This window comes from Rhinoraja longicauda, chromosome 18 (genome assembly GCF_053455715.1).
Source record: "Rhinoraja longicauda isolate Sanriku21f chromosome 18, sRhiLon1.1, whole genome shotgun sequence".
Classification (NCBI taxonomy): Eukaryota; Metazoa; Chordata; class Chondrichthyes; order Rajiformes; family Arhynchobatidae; genus Rhinoraja; species Rhinoraja longicauda.
The window spans coordinates 28810387-28830328 of record NC_135970.1 but is presented as its reverse complement, the minus strand read 5'-3'; the positions used below and the strand labels follow the sequence as shown (position 1 = coordinate 28830328).

Genomic DNA, 19942 nt, shown 5'->3' with positions numbered 1-19942 from the left:
CAAAAATTGTCTGATATGGTGCTTGTGTGTGAATGCAAGCATGTCTGAATGCTCCCAGGTCATCGAACATTGGGAATAAAAGGTTGATAAATTTTGCAATGGTATTGCTGTATAGGGTTTGGAATTCCTCTCCCTGCTTTCTTTTGACTTTAAACTTTGGACTTTAGAGGTACAGAGTGGAAACAAGCCCCTCCTCAGCCCACCGAGTCAATGCTGACCATCGATCACCCCGTACACTAGCACTATCCTGCGCACTTGGTACAATTTGCAATTTTTACCGAAGCCAATTTACCTACAAACCTGTACATCTTTGGGATGTGGGAGGACTTGGAGGAAACCCTCGCGGTCACAGGGAGAACGTACAAACTTCGTGCAGACAGTACCCGTAGTCAGGATCGAACCTGGGTCTCTGGCACTGTAAGGCAGCAACTCTACCACGGCACCACCATTCTGACCATATTCATATATTTTAGAAAAAGGCTATGTGTTTGCAAACGATACCGAGATTGTTGGGGTCACAGACTGAGGAAGGATGTCAAGGTATAACGTGAGATATAGATCACCTACAGAAATGGTACATTGAGTTTAACCAAGTGTGTGGTGTGGCACTTTGTGGGGGTGAGGGTTGAATACAAGGGGAAATTATACAGTTAATGGCAAGACCCTTAACAGCATTGATGTACAAAGGATTTTGGGATCCAAGTCCATAACTCACTGGAAGTAGAAGCACAGTAGAGAGAGTGGTAAAGAAGGCATATGGTTTGCTCGCCTCATTGATTGGGGTATTGCGTATAAGAGTCTGGAAGTCATGGTGCTTCTTTATAAGACTTTGGTTAGGCCATGCTTTGGAATATTGCATGCAGCACTGGTTGCCCCATTAGGATGTGGTGACTTTGGAGGTGGTGCAGAAAAGGTTTACCAAAATGCTGCCTGGATTAGGGGATATTAGCTACAGGGAGAGGTTGGACCTGGATTGTTTTCTCTGGAATGTTGGAATGTTGATAGAAGTATATAAAATTATGAGACACAGTTGAAACCTTTTTGCAGGATAGGAATGTCAAAGAGTAGAGGACATTGCTTTAAGGTGTCAGGCGAGTTTTTTTACACAGAAGGTGGTGGGTGCCTGAAATGTGCTGCAGGTGATGGTGGTGGGGGCAGATGTGATCGTAGCATTTAAGGGACTTTTGGATAGGCACATGGATATGCAGGGGATGGAGGGATATGGATTATGTGCAGGCTGATAAGAGTTGGTCTTGTCATCATGGTCGGCTCTGACCTTGTGGGCCAAAGGATCCATTCCTCTGCTGTACTGTTCTACATTCTTTGTTTGTGTGAAATGGACATTTTCTTTAAAAAGTGACCTCAGTTATGGCAGAGGTTTGGCACCATTGAGTTCACTGTCACTGTGCTTTAGCCCAGTTTCCGACAGAAAGACCCAGTCAATGAAATGCCAAAGTTTAAGGTCTCATTTTATCCTGAAGTGATTTAATTCTCATCTCAAATTTGACTCTGTTTATTATCCGCTCACTGATCAGAACCATTCATTTTGCAGTTAATACCGCGATCCTCTCCCAAAGCATTTAGTTAAGAGCATTTCAAACAGCAGCTGTACTAATAAGTTCTTTAGGCTCTGCATGAATTTGAGGGTGGTGATGCAGCGGGTGGTAAGTTGCTGCCTTACAGCACCAGAGATCTGGGTTTGATCCTGACTATGGGTGTTGTCTGTACGGGATTAGTACGTTCTCCATCTGACACCGTGGGTTTCCTCCCACATCCCAAAGACGTGCGGGTTTGCAGGTTAAATTTTCCTGAGTATCTAGGATTGAACTAGTGTACAGGGATCGCTGGTCAGCGTGGGCTGGGTGGGCCGAAGTGCTTGTTTCCACGCTGTATCTCTAAAACTAAACTAAAATGTGGAAAGCTTCTATTAAGCAGCCAAAATAGCCATTGACAAGCCTTCCCAAGCCCTCACCTTTGTAGGCTTGGTTACCTGATGTCCTCACTCCCTGATTTCAAAGTCATTTTTCAATTATTTTCTTTGTTGCATAAGAACCAACGAAAAATTAAGATTGTGTCCCATGGTGGTAAGATCAATAACCAGGGCCCACAACATTAAAGTAATTGGCTAAGGAAATGTGAGCTAAGATGTGGATAAGCACATCCTATCCACCACAGAATAAATACGTTATTATTTTCTGGGAGCAGTGAACTCATCACAGGAAAAAACAATCCAGTTTGGCCGATGTTTTGAGAGTTTACACGGAGGGTTTTAGGTTTCAAATTAGGCGCTTCAAAGGCAATTAGAATGAGCTGAAACATTCGGAAGCAAGGCTGCAATAGGTGTTGTCAAACAAATTATTTTGCTAAGCGGTGGAATGACAGGTAGACAGCTCAAAATCGATGCCCCAAGTTAAACAGCGCAACAGTTCCATAGACAATGTCCAATGGGGTAGAGGTGAACCCTAGCTTATGGAAGGACCATTCAGAAGCCTGATAACAGACGGGGAGAAGCTGTTCCTGAGGCTGGTGGCACGCACTTTCGAGCTTATGTACCTCTCACCTGAGGGGAGCAGGGAAAAGGAGAAATGACCAGGGTAGGACGTCTTCGATTACGTTGGCCACTTTTCCAAGGCAGAGTGTAGTGTTGTGCACAGGAAAGCCCCTTGTACACCTGCAGGACATCTAAGCCGCCTCTTGCAGTGTTTTTGCCATCAATTTAACTCTACCACGATTGAACTTCATTGATTGCGACCCGTGTTTACTTATCCACCTTCCTGACAATGTTAACACTTCTTTGGCTGAAGTATGCAAGAAACATTTATCAGATTCCTCAGGAGAGGCGGAACACTGGTCTTGTCCAGGTGTTTGCATCCTTTCACTTTCCATGTTTTTATTATTTCTTGTACGAGACTCTGGATGAAAGAGTTCACTAATGAGACCCTCTTGACTTAAGAACGCTTTAAAGTTAAAATGGTCACGAAGGACCAGAGATCATTTCCCCTTAATTTAATTGTTTCCCCCCAAACAGCCAGTTAAAATGGCAATTCTGGGGCCTCAGCTGCTTTGAACTTTGCAGGGAAAGGATCGATCAGAAGATGAGAGCAGGGATTTGTTTAAGATAACCAGATAAGAAGTGCTTCCGATGTCAATCTCTGGGTCACATGTGTCTGGGCGTTCACAGCTCCTAGCACAAGTTTGTGCATTCTTCAAGCAATGTCCAATTTATCTCATTATTTTCAAGATCCATATATCCACATCTCTCAATGAAATTTTTAGAGATACAGTGCGGAAACAGGCCCTTCGGCCCACTGAGTCCGCGCTGACCAGCGATCCCCGTGCACTAACACTATCCTACTCACTAGGAACTATTACAAATTTTACTGAAGCCAAGTAACCTACAAACCGGCACACTTATGGAGTGCGGGAGGAAACCGGAGCACCAAAGGATGGAAGACACTGCTTCAGATTTTTTGGTAAATTGAAGTGATGTGCGTTTTTCAATTTTGATTGAATTTTGGGCAGGAGAGTTGCTGCCTTACAGCGCCAGAGACCCGGTTCGATCCTGACCTTGAGTGCTGTCTGTGTGGAGTTTGCACGTTCTCCCTGTGACCGTGTGGGTTTCTTCCATAGGCTTGCAGGTTTATAGGCTTCTGTAAATTGTCCCTAGGATGTAGGATAGAACTAGTGTACGGGGGATTGCTAGTTGGCGGGCCAAAAGGCCTGTTTCCTGTATCTCTAAACATAATGAAAGAGCATTTTTTTTCTAATGCTGGTCTACACATGCACTCAGTACATATTTAAAAAGCACTGACATGGCGATTAAAATTATTGGTCCATTTATTTTTAATCTTTATTCATATAATTAGAATTGTCACAAAAGCCCATATCAATTGGAGATCAGCACAATCTGTGAATATATAACTAGAAAACTACACGCACATGTATGATAAAAAAAATAATGACTCATTTCACAGCAATTTTGACTAAATATCGGATGTCCACAAATATGGGAAAAAAAAGGTGGTTCTGTTTTATTTGTTTTAATGTTTAAATAAAGTGCACCGAAATATACAGAATCCAATTATCTGTACTATATCTACTACATATCTATGCCATAACCTACCCTTAAATGTTCTAATCAAAGTATTAGAATTTTAAAAAAACATTCAAGGTGTTTTACTAAATCCATTGGCAATACCAGGCAATAGTTCTGTACAAAAATGTTTCAAAAGATAACATTTAATTAAAAATGGATAATTAAGATAATTGTGTAATGATTTTATAGAAGTTTTAGGATATATATATATATATATATATATTGTGTGTGAGGTCTGTTTGCTTTTAAGTGAGGGATTGGGGGCCAGGAAATCAAACTATTTCTACTTGGGCATTCAAATATCTCTGGCCAGTAGACAAAGTCTAAAGGAGATGTGCCGGGCAACTTTATTTTTTACAGACGGTGGTGGGTGCCTGGAATGCTCTGCCAAGGGTAGATGACTGTCGGGAGGCACTTAGGATAGTAGTTTTTAAGAGGCTTTTAGATAGGTACATGGTTAAGCAAGGAATGGAGGGATATGGATCATACGCAGGTAGATCAGAGATGATTATCCATGTTTCCACTAGTTTCCACTAGTGGGAGAGTCTAGAATAGGAGGCCACAGCCTGAGTATAAAAGGACGTACTTTTAGAAAGGAAATGAGGAGGAATTTCTTCAGTGAGAGGGTGGTGAATCTGTGGAATTCATTGCCACAGACGGCTGTGGAGGCCAAGTCAATGGATATTTTTAAGGTGGAGATTGACAGATCCTTGATTAGTAAGGGTGTCAAGGGTTATGGGGAGAAGTTATTAGAATGGGGTCGAGAGGGAAAGATAGATCATGATTGACCGAATGGCCTAATTCTGCTCCCAGAGCTTATGAAATTATGGTCTTGGAATCATTTTCAACACAGAAATTATGGGCCGAAGGGCCTGTTATTGTGCTGTACTGTTCCATGTTCTAAACTGGTAGATCACTTGCAGTGAAACAATTTGGGGTGAACTCTCAGAATAGTATAAGTTAGACTCCAGTTTGCTGGACTTCTTTGGCGACCTTAAGCAGGTAGGAGGCAGAGTTTTCTTTAGCAAGTTAAATTAATGGACCGTTTCAGGCAGTGTTGTGGAGAATGGTGAAGGAGTAAGAAATAAAGGATCGTCAGTAAAATGTCAAACTAAAATAACAATAATAATTCCTAACTAGAGATCGGGATTAGCTGGAACAGACTGCACGTGGCACCAAACTACAGATCGTCAAAGACCTTTTGTTTCACGGGTGAGACAGGAGTGGCTGTTTATTGTTCGATTCTGCCCGTCGAACTCTAGGACCACTGGCAGGAGCAGTCAGTCGGTTCTTGGATGGGGTAGTTGACCCAAGTTGTGTTGCTGCTGCAGTAGAGCTGCACCATGCGTTTCTGCAGCCCAATTTCCCTGCAACACTTGCAGAACCTGGCGTGCGTGTTAATGCTGTAGTTGTATATACTTGCTGAGGGACACTTCCCATCACATGACACTATGTTTACCTGGAAAACAGGGCAACGTGTTAACACTTGGAGGCTCATTGTCAGGCAGCATCTCTGGAGATAAAGGATAGGTGACGTTTTTGGTCAGGATCCTTCTTCAGACTGAAAGTAATATGCTTGTTAGGCTGGGAGGTCAGTACCTACTCTGTATTAGACAATAGATAATAGGTGCAGGAAGAGGCCATTCAGCCCTTCGAGCCAGCACCACCATTCAATGTGATCATGGCTGATCATTCTCAATCAGTACCCCGTTCCAGCCTTCTCCCCATACCCCCTGACTCCGCTATCCTTAAGAGCTCTATCTAGCTCTCTCTTGAATGCATTCAGAGAATTGGCCTCCACTGCCTTCTGAGGCAGAGAATTCCACAGATTCACAACTTTCTGACTGAAAAAGTTTTTCCTCATCTCAGTTCTAAATGGTCTACCCCTTATTCTTAAACTGTGGCCCCTTGTTCTGGACTCCCCCAACATTGGGAACATGTTTCCTGCCTCTAACGTGTCCAACCCCTTAATAATCTTATACGTTTTGATAAAATCCTAAATAAGATTCTATATAATGACATGTTAGTTCTGGTGATCTTGCTCTAGGCAAGATGCCATTAAGCTGGAAAGAGTGCAGAGTAGATTCACGAGGACATTGCCAGGACTTGAGGGCCTGAGCTACAGGGAGAGGTTGGGCAGGCTAGGAATTTATTTGTTGGAGTGCAGGAGGTTGAGGGGGCGATCTTATTGAGGTATATAGATAAGATCATGAAGGGAATCAATCGGGTGAACGCACAGAACCTTTTACCCAAAGTAAGGGAATCAAGAACCAGAAGACATAGGTTTAAGGGGAGATGGGAAAAATTTAATGCGAACCGGAGGGGCACCGTTTTTCACAAAGAGGGTGGTGAGTATATGCTACGAGCTGCCAGAGCAGGTAGTTGAGCTAGGTACAAAAACATCTAAAAGACATTTGGACAGGTTCATGGATAGGAAAGGTTTAGTGGAATATGGGCCAAACGTGGTAAATGAGATGAGCTTCGATGGGGCATCATGGGCGAGTTGGGCTGAAGGGCCTGTCTTCATGCTGTATGTCTCTAAAGGTGACAGCTAGTTTGACGGTGAGTACGAGTACAAGAAGCGCATAGTAACATTTTTAAAAAAAATAGGTGCAAGACTAGGCCATTTGGCCCTTTGAGCAAGCACCACTATTCAATATGATCATAGCTGATCATCCAGAATCACTACCCTGTTCTTGGTTTCTCCCCATATCCTTTGATTCCGTTAGCCCCAAGAGCTATAATCTAACTCTCTCTTGAATACATCCAGTGAATTGGCCTCCACTGCTGGCAGAGAATTCCACAGATTCACAATTCTCTGAGTGAAAAAGTTTTTCCTCCTCTCAGTCCTAAATGGCCCACCCCTTGTTCATTACATTGGTTACTCACAGGTGTGTTACTTCGGCAATCGTTCTTTCGAATGGTCATCCTCACCACCACCTTTTGACATAACTTTACATCCTCTTTACCTGTAAATATATCATTACCAATAAAATATATCACTGTGCATTTCCAAACCTTTCAACACGAGTTGGACACGATTCGTTTTTTAAAAAAAAGAATAGTGCATTTCTCAAGATGTGATTGTTCTTTCTGTTAAGCTGTGAAGTGATTTGAAAAGTTTCCAACTTTCATTCGCAGTTGAAATTATATGCTTGGATAGTTGTTAACTTCATTCATTCACAACGTTAAGTTTCTTGTTGTTTTTATGTTAACTAATTTAAAGCAACCTTCCACTGATTTATTATGATTTATTGATGATTTATTGACATCACTAATTAGTCACCACTAAAGGAGTTTTGTTGCTTGCGTCTGACACAGAGGTACACAACCGATTACTGAACAGAGTGGAATAGCTCTGATTGTTTTGATGGTGAAAATATATATTATTTTTTTAATGTTGCAAAATAGCACAAATTGCTGTTAAAAAATACCAATTACATGTGTGGAGTTTGTACGTAAGAAAGAACTGCAGATGCTGATTTAAACCAAAGAGAGACACAAAAAGCTGGAGTAACTCAGAGGGACAGGCAGCATCTCTGGCGAGAAGGGATGGATGACGTTTGGGGTCGAGACCCCTCTTCAGACTCTGTGGAGTTTGTATGTTCTCCCTGTGTAGATGTGCTCTGGTCTCCCCCCACATTCCTAAGATGTGGGGGTTTGTAGGTTAATTGGCCCTCTGTACACTGCCTCTAGTGTGTAGGGAGTGGATGAGAAAGTGGGATAACATAGAACTATCGTGAACGGGTGATCGATGGTCTGCGTGGACTGTTTCCCTGCCCTTCACTGTTTTGTATTGAACTGTATCATTCAATTCAGTTACAGAATAGCCAGGATTTTAGGAGCTTTATTTTTGTGTTGTGATGAGTATAAATATTTCAATTTGTGAAATAATTATTGCCTATAAAGGAATTATAGAAATAACTAGACCAAGTGGACCCGTTGGGCCGAAACCTCTCCTGCATTGGTGCAGCACCCTCTCCTCCTCCTCCCCTCCCCCCTCATCCCCCTCCGTCCCCCACCCTCCCCCCTCCCCGTCCCCTCCTCCTCCATCCCCCTCCATCCCCCTCCCCCCTTCTCTTCCCCCCACTCCATCCCCCTCAACTCCCCTTATCCCCCCTCCCTAGGAGACAGATTTAAACTTTCAAATGTGAATAACTTAAAAAATATAACACCGATTTCAATGAAACTTCTTCCATTAGCACCAAAGGGACGACGGTGAGTAAGGTGGGCCGAAAATTGTCGCGCTATCGTGTACCATTTTGGCTGTAGTTCATGAACAAACAAACGAGAGTTTTAATATATAGCTGACTTCTATGTGAATGTTACCATTTTGTTGGTGGACATCTGGAACAAGCTGCAAGAGGAGGTAGTTGAGGCAGGCACTATACAGGTGCCTCGACTCAGTACAGGTGGTGGGAGAGAGGAGGATGATGGCAAAGTTAACATCGCTGCAGGACAACGACTCCTACCCCATGCAGGACACTGTCACTCCACTGAGTAGCTCCTTCAGTGACAGACTCCTTCACCCCAAGTGCGTGAAGGAGAGATATAGGAGGTCCTTCCTTCCTGCTGCTGTGAGACTGCACAACCAGCACTGCTCCCAGCAGACGAGTCAACAGTAACACTTAAGGAATACACAGTAAATTGATGACAATTTATCCTTGTCTTTACTTTTATTTATAATGAATGATCTCTTGCTATCCACTTTGCTGCTGTAACACTGTAAATTTCCCCGGTGTGGGACAAATAAAGGAATATATTATTATTATTATTATAGCAGCATTTAAAATACACAGGGCCAGGTACATGGATGGAAAGGTTTAGAGGGATTAAGGTTTGTTAGACTAGTGTAGTTGGGGCATTTTTGACTGATTGGATGAGTTGGGGTAAAGGGCCTGTTTCCGTGCTGTTGATTATTTCAATGGTAAAAATAAACCGATTTTAATGAATTGCTGATCATTCCTCGATTCAGAATTGTCTCAGTTAAATGATTACTCACAACTGATACAGCAGCCATCCATGTATGTTATAACAGATCCTCCAATCTGAGGGAGAAAAGCTTTAATTATTGTCGTGGCAACAAAGTTGAACAATGCACATCAGAATCAAGTCAAAAGTTGGGACATTGTGATACATCTGTACAAACTACATTTGGACTACATGCACATTGCTTTAAGGATATTGACTTCCACTTTGAAATAATTTGATTTGGATCTGCCATTCTCTTGGCCAAATGCTTAGTATAGCATATAGCCATAGCAGCTGCGGCTTACCTGCGGTCCATTTGTCTTTGTGTTTTTGTTGTTTTTTTGTCTTAATTGTAGTTGTGATGTGGTGTTTTTGTGTTTGTGTACTATGTGTGTATGTGGGGGGGAGGGGGGGGGAACGGAGACCCGACCTTTGTTTTCTGGGTGTTGTCTCCGTTCCTGCTGCGGCCTACCATCGGCCCAACTCCTGGAGCTGGCGGCCTCCAGGGCTCCGGTTCGCAGAGCCCGTGGATCGGACTTACCATCACCTTGGGCCGGCCCGCTGGGGACCGTCCGGCGCGGCCTGCAACCACAACAACCTGACCGCGGGAGAAGACGGCAGGAGAAGGGAAAAGACATTGTGGCCTTCCATCACAGTGAGGAGAGGACTGGAGGAGACTCACTGTGATGGATGTTTCTTTTTTTGTGTGTTTTTGGGGTTGTGTAATTTTAATGCCTATTTAATGCTTTTATTGTTGGACTGTGGGTGACTGAATTTCGTCCAATATTGGATGACAAATAAAGCTATCTTGAATCTTGAATCTTGAATTCTGTCTACAACATGATTGAGAATAAATCCTCAATTAAACCATACTGAACACATGATATGTGACTCACTGACCTTCAAACAGGCGGTTTTGTTGAAAGGCGGGCAAATGATGTTTGAAGTGATCAAGACGGGTCCCAAAACCGTGTCTGTACAATCGTATCTGACACAGTTGGACACCCATGATGTTCCAGGCTATTGAAAGAAAATGAAATGTAGTAAGGGAGAGTTTTCAGACAAGAGTAGTTTATAACATTTTCCTAACAATCAAGTGAAAGTGGTGATTTAATTTTCCAACGCCTAGGTTACCGAGGTAAATCGTCATGTTTTGTTTAGAGATACAGTGTGGAAACCAAGTATCACTCAGTCAGTGCCGACCAGCGATCGATCACCCGTGCACAAATTCTAACTTACACAATAGGGACAATTCATGGAAGCCAAATAACCTACAAACCTGCACTTCTTTGGAATGTGAGGGGGAACCCGGGAGAACCCCACGCGGTCACAGGGAGAACGTACAAACTCCGTACATGTTCTCATCATTCTGGAGGAACTCCACTAAACAAGCACGAGGTGCTTGAAACAGTGGTGTCTCTGGGCAACTATCAAGTTAAACCAGAGATTAAAAATTAGACAACATCCAACCTATGTCATTGTGGACCTTGGACTCGTTCTCTATAATGCTGCAACTCTATTATAATGGATTCTCATGGTAGCAGACAGAGCCACACCACTGTCTCTTTAAGAACACAGGCTGCTAATTACACAGTGGGAGGCCACTGACATTGACAAGCAATTGCTTCGATCGACACTTGTGCAATGGTAATGTAACAAACAGCCTTTAATATTATTTGCTAATAAGAAAAGTACATTTTTAGCTGTTAAAAAGAACTTAGTATTTGAAAACAACCCGTTGTTTCATGGAGTGACTGCTAGGTGGATGGAACGGATCCATTACTCGGTTATAGCAGGCAATCGTCAACAACAGATACTATTTTTCTGCCCCCACCCCACCCCCATGGTCCATTACACCAAGGGTTATCTGTATTCTGCACATGCAGTCCCGATCTTCCAACCTACCTCATTATGGACATTAGGCATTTTCTCTGAAACTAACACTGCAATGTTGCAAAACTGTATTCTGTACCCTCTCACTTTGCACTACCTGTTGTAACTTGTGTGAGGCTTGATTGTACTGATGTATGGTATGATTGGACTGGATGGCCTTTCCCAGGATCTTGACATACATGAGAATCATAAACCAATACCAATACTGTCGATCACTGGGATCATTCATTTATTTATTTATTCATTTATTAAACCATAATAGTTGAATCATACAGCAATAACCTTTACAGTTTAACAGTTACCTGCAGACTATTGGTGATAGTGTACTGATTAACATTCAACTGCTAACATTGTTTATTTTCCAACCTCAGGCTTATTTTTGAGTTGGAAGGTATTTTATATTACAAAGAGGCAGACGCATGGAACACCTCAAATGGTTGTCATGAAATCAATGACCTGATCACCATCTCTGGTAGGTAGAACACATCACACAAAATGTCAATTATTTACTATTGCATTCTCTTTCTAACATTCCTTCTCACCTTGTGAAAGGTTGAATTTTCATTTCCCAGGTTATCTAGACAGGATACATTCTTGCAAACACCACAACATGTTGTCAGGTCATCAGGAGGAATGTAAACCTGGTTCTGTATGTTTAATAGAAGACAAACGTTAATGTGTCTCACATGCTGTAGAGCACGTTGTTGTCTCTATATACTAAAACACTTGTTTGTTTGTTCCTGAACTACAGCCAAAACGGTACACGATAGCGCAACAATTTTAGGCCTACCTTACTCACCGTCATCCCTATGGTGCTAATGGAAGAGGTTTCATTGAAATCGGTGTTATATTTTTTAAGTTATTCACATTTTAAAGTTTAAATCTATCTCCCAGGGAGGGAGGGAGGGAGGGAGGGAGGGAGGGAGGGAGGGAGGGAGGGAGGGAGGGAGGGAGGGAGGGAGGGAGGGAGGGAGGGAGGGAGGGAGGGAGGGAGGGAGGGAGGGAGGGAGGGAGGGAGGGAGGGAGGGAGGGAGGGAGGGAGGGAGGGAAAGGGGGTTTGAAGGGGATGGATTGGTGGGAGGGGAGGGGGAGGGGCGTAGAGGTGAGGGGAGAGGGGAGGAGAGGGTGCTGCACCAATGCAGGAGAGGTTTCGGCCCAACTTGGTCTAGTAAACATTAAAATTGCCAGGATCTTATTCAGTTGCATATTGTACCAAATTTTTAGTAATTATAATATGATAATCACAGTATATTGTTATAAGCTTTCAAAGAAGGCAATGGCTTTTCTGGTTTACTGAAAGTAAACTTTCATCTATTATCTACCTGATTGGAGATCCTCGCATTATCTTTGCTGGACTCTATCTTGCACTAATCATTATTCCCTTTATCCTGTAGCTGTACGCTATGGATGACTTGATTGTAATCATGTATTGCTTTTCCGCTGACTTGTTAGCACGCAGAAATAGCTTTTCACTGTATCTCGGTACATGTGACAATAAACTAAAATAAGTTGCATTATAAAAGACTGCAAAGTGACAGATAGTGGCAATGCATGAGTCCTTCACTCCCCAACACACCTGGTGGCTAGAATGCTTTAAATTTTGCGCATCTTTTTTCACATCACTATTCTCCACACTGTAGTTTGGGGGGAGGGGGGGCAGGGAACTTAATCTAGTTTTATTGGAGTGGGTTGCTGGCATTTCTATTTCCTTCATTAAATCACAACTTAGAAATACAGCATGGAAACAGGCCCACTGAGTCCACGCCGACCATCAATCACCCATTCGATACTAGTGCCATGTTAACCTAATTCCTCATCCACTCCTTACACACTTGGGGCAATTTACAGAAGACCACTTAACCTACAGAGAGTTACCGCTCACATTCTTATTGAATCTTGCCTCTCTTACCTTAAACCCTTGTACACTGTTTTTTGGGTTTCATCCCAAAGACATGCAGGTTTGTAGGTTAATTGGCCTCTGTAAAATCCCCCTCAAAGTGGGATAACATAGAACGAGTGTGAGAGGGTCATCGATGGCTGGCGTGGACTCATTGGACTGAAGGGCCTGTTTCCATGCTGTATATTTCCATTCAATTCAACATCCTCATATAATTTCTCTGCACTCTTTCCAGCTTAAATGGCTTAGCAAGATTTGATGCAGAATTTAATAATGGTGAAACTTCACTACTCAAGAATTATTACCATTTCACATTGTGCCGAGCAGTTAACCATGTTGACGAGCAGATTGTAGAAGGCGGTTTGATTGTCCAGGTTGTGTGTACACTGTGTGGTGTAACACAGCCCATCCGTGGTATGCTGCACAATGACTTGTCCAGGGTGTAATGTGCCTCTCTCTCCATCAATGCACACTTTGTCATTTACTGCAACCCAAACAAACACATGAAAATAATGTATCTGAGTCCAGAAAACACTTTACAATACAGAATAAAACAAGCTCATTCAAAAGTTTCGGCACAAATTGCTAGAGTAACTCAGCGGGTCAGGCAGCATCTCTGGAAAACATCGATAGGTGATGTTTTAGGTCGGGACCTTTCTTCAGTCTGACCCAAAGGCTGATATTTTAATTTTCATCCCTTTCCAATCTCAATTAAATTTGCCTGCAACAATTTGAATGTTTTAATATCTCGCATTATTTGTGGAATTAAGTTGCATTTTTAGACTTGCATTTAATTCTCATTTGGGTCGTGGGGTAGACTGATTCCCCTTCCCCCTCCCCAATCCTGGACTTTCCACTCATCACTTTAATTTCATGTTTCATGTATCTTGTTGTGTTTTATGATGGTTGGCAGACCAGTTTCCCTCCTGGGGTAATTAAAGTTATATCCTATCGTATTTGCACTTGGACGATCAGAGTGATGAAGATGAGCTTACCACATTTGTATCCCTGGCACGCACAAGGATTGGCTGTGGTATTTCCAAATTGTTGTTCATTTACCAACATCTCTCCCTAAAATAATCAAACAACACAATAGTCGGAAGTCTTCAGACCGAGGAAAAGACAGTATACCAAAACATAACGATGTGTCACTCACCAATTTGCACTGAGGTTTAGGAAATGTCTCACAGGCGCATTCTGCAAATAAAAAAGGAAATATATAAAATGAAGCCTAATTACTTAAGTCATGTAAGTTGCTCAAATATTTTCGAAATTCAAAATAAAGTGCACATACCACAGGAATGAATTGGGCAGCACCGATCCGGACCCCAGGCCCGGAGTTCCTGCATTCCCATAGGACACTGAAACTTTGGACATCGATTTATTTCACAAACTAGGAGAAGTAAACCAGAGATCATTCACGAGGACAAAGTATGCGGTTCTCCGAATTGAAATGTGGCAAAAAAATCTGCGTGATTCTCCCAACTCTGACGTCTCATGGCGTATTACAATACAGTGCTGAATCAAGATGGTAAACCGCACCCAGCAAAATCAGGGTGTCCTATCGTAAGCAATATCTGTACACTATACTTGTAAAGTGTTCATGAGACTCACAACAAAACTCAAGATGTTTTGAAGCCTGATATCACGACTGCATGAAGATACAAAAGCTTGAAAGGGTGTACCACCAGACTCAGGAACAGCTTCTTCCCCTCTGACTTCTGAACAGTCCTTCCATAAGCTAGGGTTTAATCCTGATCTTCCAACCAACCTCATTGCAATCTTGGACTTTTTCCCAGGAACTGTTACGCTAGAATGCTGTAAAGTATTCTGTGCTGTGGTATTTTTCTCTTTGCACTACCTGATCTATTGGTGTATAGCATGATCTGATTTAATTGGGTAGCTCGTAAACAAAAGCTATTCATTGTACCTCAGTCCAATTTCTCAGGAATGATTACATATTCAATTGTGCTGCGGCAAGTTAGAATTTCAATGTTCTGTTTGGGACATATGGGAATAAAACACTCTTGACCTACAAATGCACATGTATTTGAAATGTGGGAGGAAACCCACGCAGTCACTGGGTGAACGTGCAAACTCCACGAAGACAGCACCCGCAGCCATGATTGAACGCAGGTCTCTGGCGCAGTGAGGCAGCAGCTCGACCGCAGTGCCACTGTGCTGCCCTACGTTACGTGGCAATAGTCCTTTTAGAAATCGAACTACAACCTGACTCCTACAATTGACACAAAATGCTGGAGTAACTCAGCGGGACAGGCAGCATCTCTGGAGAGAAGGAATGGGTGACATTTCGAGTCGAGACCCTGCTTCAGACTGCAGTGTGCCGCACTTCTTTGTGCAGTAATGATTGTGATGGATTGTACGACAAAGCATCGTGCTCACCACACTGGTAGTTTGGACAACACATCTCCGTTGTGTTGTTGTCCACTGTGATCATCTCTCCTTCCGGGCAGGTGGGTATCTGGTCCGAGCAAGCACCGCACACTGAGTACATGGAAAAGCAAAAGTATTATCATATTGGTCAATGGACATAGAGAGTCAGAGTCCTGCAGCATGGAACAATGTCCTTGGGCCCAGCTTGTCCACCACGAACAAGATGCCCCATCCCTGCTTGTTCCATTTCCATATGGAACAGACTGCCGGAGGAGGCAGTTGAGGCCAGTTAACAACATGTTATTACTCACTACTCTTTGGTTAATGGCCATTGTATAAAATATAACTCAACTGCTGTGGAAGCACTGAATTAGACTGCAGCAAACAGCATTCATTTCCATTAACCTTGCCATAATCCTGCAGGATAGGGTACTACAATCAAATACTTAACTCACCCTACTGTCTTCATGTTTAAGAAATATTTGGACAGGGACATGAATGGGAAATATTTGGAGGGATATGGGCCAAACGCAGGCAGGTGGAACCAGTGTTAATGGGGCAAGTTGGGCTGAAGGACCTGTTTCCACACTGTTTGATTCTATGAACTCTCAGGAATAAACTTTTGCTGAATGTTCGGGTACACGTTAGTCGTCTTGAATCAATATTTATGTGTGTAACTTACTGCAGATGTATGCCAAACAGCAACTGCCATCAGCTCGAGTAGCAATCAATGTCTGGTCCTCTCGACATGTTGGGATATCAGACCCACACTTCCTTGGATCGCATTCTGTAGAAAATTAACAGTCTATCAATTAAAGTAGCTAATGGATCACGAATAACACAGGAACAGGCTCTTCGGCTCACAATGTCCACGTCAAATATAATGTCAAGATCATCTGCCTGCCCCCTCCGATCCATATCCCTCCAGTCTTGACGTCTAAAGAAGGGTCCCGATTCAAAATGTCATCTATCCATGTTCTCTGCCTGGCCCACTGAATTGCTCCAGTACTTTGTGTTGTTTTCCATCTAACACCCTGTTAAACGCCTCTATCATATCTGCCTCAACCACCATCCCAGGCACCACATGCTAGACACCCACCACCCTCCTTTTAAAAATCTTCCCTCGCACATTTCAATTAAACTTTTCCCCTCCCACCTAATAGCCATGCCCTCTTGTGTTTGACATTTCCACGCTGGGGAAAAAAGATTTTCCCCAATCTATTTCAACATTAAACTTTTATCTGTATAAATATTTAATTACTCTGAAAGCATATGTCATGTATGACAAATTTAAATGAAATTATTATACTTATTTTATTTTATTTTTTCTCTGATCCAAAACGCATGCAGTCTGAACTTTGTCATCAACGCATCTTCACAGATGGAAGATGCTGCACAACAAATTGATTATTCTCTCTTTGGAGGTATGGAAGTCTGTTCTGTTTTAGTTTCAGACTTTAGAGATACAGCGTGGAAACAGGCCCTTTGGCTCACCGAGTCCACACCAAACATCAATCACCAGTATGCTCGTTCTATTTTATCCCACCTATTCTGTGGTGATCCATGCATGAACAACTGTAGGTGCTAATACTGGAATGTGCTTCCCGGAGTGGTGGCGCAGGCAGATGTGATACTTGTGTTTAAGAGGCCTTTAGAAAGGCACATGCACAACCAGGGATATGGATCATGTGCAGGCAGAGGAGGTAAGCTTATCTTTGCATTCAGCACAGACATGAGGTGCCAAAAGGCCTGTTCCTTTAGACTTTAGAGATACAGCGCAGAAAAAGGTCCAACCCGCTTTGCCCAGTGATCATACTGTACACTAACACCACCAAACACACTAGGGACAATTTTGCAATTTACCAAAGCCAATTAAGCTACAAACCTGTACGTCTTTGGAGTGTGGGAGGAAACCAGAGCACCCAGAGAAAACCCACGCAGTCATGAGGTGGAAGTACAAACTACGTACAGACAGCACCAGTAATCAGGATCAACCCCATGTCCCTGGCGCTGTAAGGCAGCGGTTCTACCGCTGGGCCCTGTTCCTATGCTATACGTTTCTAAGTTCTATCTTTTACGAAATGGACAATAGACAATAGGTGCAGGAGGAGGCCATTGGATCCTTCGAGCCAGCACCACCATTCAATGTGATCATGGCTGATCATTCTCAATCAGTACCCCGTTCCTGCCTTCACAACTCTCTGACTGAAAAAGTTTTTCCTCGTCTCGGTTCTAAATGGCCTACCCCTTATTCTTAAACTGTGGCCCCTTGTAGATTTATGAAAGCCACAATGGCATTAAATGTTAAATATTCCTGGCAATGGCCGCTCATTACCCACGATAATACCAAGACTGGAAATATACATCGATTTTTTTTTTAAAGAGGTGCACATTAAATCTTTTCCTCAGGATTTCTCTCCTGTAGGAATTTTCTGTAATAACGAATATGCTTACCGCAAAAGTAGTCAGGACAGCAGAAGTCTGGTTTGTAAAGGGTAATAAGTCGCTCTCCATGTGAACACTGAGGGGCAAAGCTCTCGCAGACTGTTTGATTGCAAGCTGAAAATAGAATAAAATATTAATACAAAGCACACTGACCCTCTAATCTAGGCAGCGTTCTGGTAAACATGTTGCACTGTACAAAACATTGATCAGACTTCACTTGGAGTACCAAAGGCAGACACAAAGTGCTGGAGAAACTCAGCAGGTCAGGCATCTTCTCCGGAGAACATGCATAGGTGACGTTTTGGATCTACCTCATTGGAGGCCCTCGGACAATTTTTAATCAGAATCTACTGGACTTTATCTTGCACTAAACGTTATTCCCTTTATCCAGTAATCTGTTCACTGTGGACGGCTCAATTGTAATCATGTGTAGTGTTTCCACTGATGGAATAGCACAAAACAAAAAGGTTTTCACTTTACTTCGGTACACATGATGATAAACTAAACTCAACACAAAAGGATGTGGTAGCAGTGGAAATCACTGGGATGGTGCTGGGAAGGAAGGCTCGACTTATAAGCAGAGATTGGATTTTTTTTAATGTTCCATTTTTGATTAAAACCTACAAAGAGGTAAAAAAAATATTTTAGGAGGATTAATGACCGTTGAACAGAATTTAACACTTACCACATATTTTTTCAGGGCAGCAGCTCTTATCGCCAGCGAGATTGACCACTACTTCCCCAGAGCGAGGACAAACTGGTTTTGGGACAGCTGAACAGTCGTGGTCAACGGTAACAATGGTCCCATTCTCCAGACACTGATACACGCAACAGCCGTCCACTGATGCATCCCACGTATCGCCCCCAGCATGTGGCAGCCCCCAGCTATCCGTGCAAGCTGAAGAGTACAAAATACACTCAATGACCTTAAGCAATAAGTACGTGGAATGTCCAATACTCTGCTATAGTATACAGTGTGTGCCTATGGTAATGCAGGCCTTCATCTGTAAGGGCATTGAATGCAAGAGTCAAGAAGCCATGTTACATGTGAAGGGTCTCGACCCAAAACGTCACCCATTCCTTCTCTCCAGAGATGCTGCCTGTCCCGCTGAGTCTCTCCAGCTTTTTGTGTCTATCTACAGTTCTATAGGCCGCATTTGGAGTATGGTTGAACCCTGCCTCACCGTGCCAGAGATCCGGGTTGGATCCTGACCTCGGGTGCTATCTGTGCGGAGTTTTCATGTTCTTTCAATGATCACATGGGTTTCTTCCGGGGTCCTCCCGCATCACATTGACATGTGGGTTTGGAGGTTAACTGGCCCTCTGTAAATTGCCCCTAGAGCGTAGGAAGTGGGTGCAAAAGATGGAATAGCATAGTGTGAACGGGTGATCGATGGTCAGCATGGACTCAGTAGGATTGAGGGTCTGTTTGTGTGCTGTGCCTCTGGACTAGACTAAAGATATTGTGTGGGACTCTGCCACATACCACATTTTGCCTCGGGAATGCACAGGGTGGAGTCAAGGCGGTGGAGAATGGATCCCTCTCGACAGACACATCCTTCACTTATGGTGGGACATGGAGCGTCTTCCGATGGGAAGAAAATTCTGTTCTGGCAGGTCTTTGCTTCACAGGTCAGCACGCAAGCTTGGTATATCATGTTCGGAGGGCAAGTGAAAGCTGAAATAAAAATAGCAGAAAAAACCCACTAAATATAATTATATTTATTTACATTATGGACCCTAATGATTATGAACAGGGTTGCCAGTTCCATCTTGCGGCAAGAATATTAGTGACTTGTGCACATTCATTCTGCTTTTTGCTTAACTTTGCAAGGATTGATGTAAATCACATAGCAAGGTTTGGGAACAGCTCCATCCAAGACCGCAAGAAATTCCACAGGGTTGTGGACACAGCCCAGACCATCACAAAAAGCAACCTCCCTTCCATTGACTCCATCTACACTTCACGCTGCCTCGGCAGGGCCGCCAGCATAATCAAGGACTAGTCTCGCCCCTGACACTCCCTCCTCTCCCCTCTCCCATCAGGCAAGAGGTACAGAATTGTGAAAACGCACACCTCCAGATTCAGGTACATTTTCTTCCCAGCTGTTATCAGGTAACTGAACCATTCTATCAACAACTAGAGAATGATCCTGACCTCTTATCTACCTCGTTGGAAACCTTGAGACTATCACCTACCATTCACTACACATACCCTTTATCCTGTATCTGTACACTGCAGACGG

At 43.1% G+C, this 19942-nt stretch overlaps 1 protein-coding gene across 1 annotated transcript in view; it reads right to left on the bottom strand.

The window, feature by feature from the left end:
• Positions 1 to 5354: 5354 nt before the first annotated feature.
• The window catches only part of otog (otogelin), a 134314-nt gene continuing 119726 nt past the window's right edge, over positions 5355 to 19942 (bottom strand). The window contains exons 43-56 of the mRNA XM_078415407.1: positions 19183 to 19374; positions 18382 to 18594; positions 17706 to 17810; positions 15934 to 16038; positions 15261 to 15362; positions 14152 to 14250; positions 14014 to 14054; positions 13853 to 13928; positions 13163 to 13341; positions 11503 to 11607; positions 9968 to 10087; positions 9099 to 9144; positions 6986 to 7065; positions 5355 to 5555 (exon numbers count right to left, since the gene is read on the bottom strand). Of these exons, the coding sequence (XP_078271533.1) occupies positions 5355 to 5555; positions 6986 to 7065; positions 9099 to 9144; positions 9968 to 10087; positions 11503 to 11607; positions 13163 to 13341; positions 13853 to 13928; positions 14014 to 14054; positions 14152 to 14250; positions 15261 to 15362; positions 15934 to 16038; positions 17706 to 17810; positions 18382 to 18594; positions 19183 to 19374 (1664 nt within the window). The remainder of the gene's footprint in view (positions 5556 to 6985; positions 7066 to 9098; positions 9145 to 9967; positions 10088 to 11502; positions 11608 to 13162; positions 13342 to 13852; positions 13929 to 14013; positions 14055 to 14151; positions 14251 to 15260; positions 15363 to 15933; positions 16039 to 17705; positions 17811 to 18381; positions 18595 to 19182; positions 19375 to 19942) is intronic.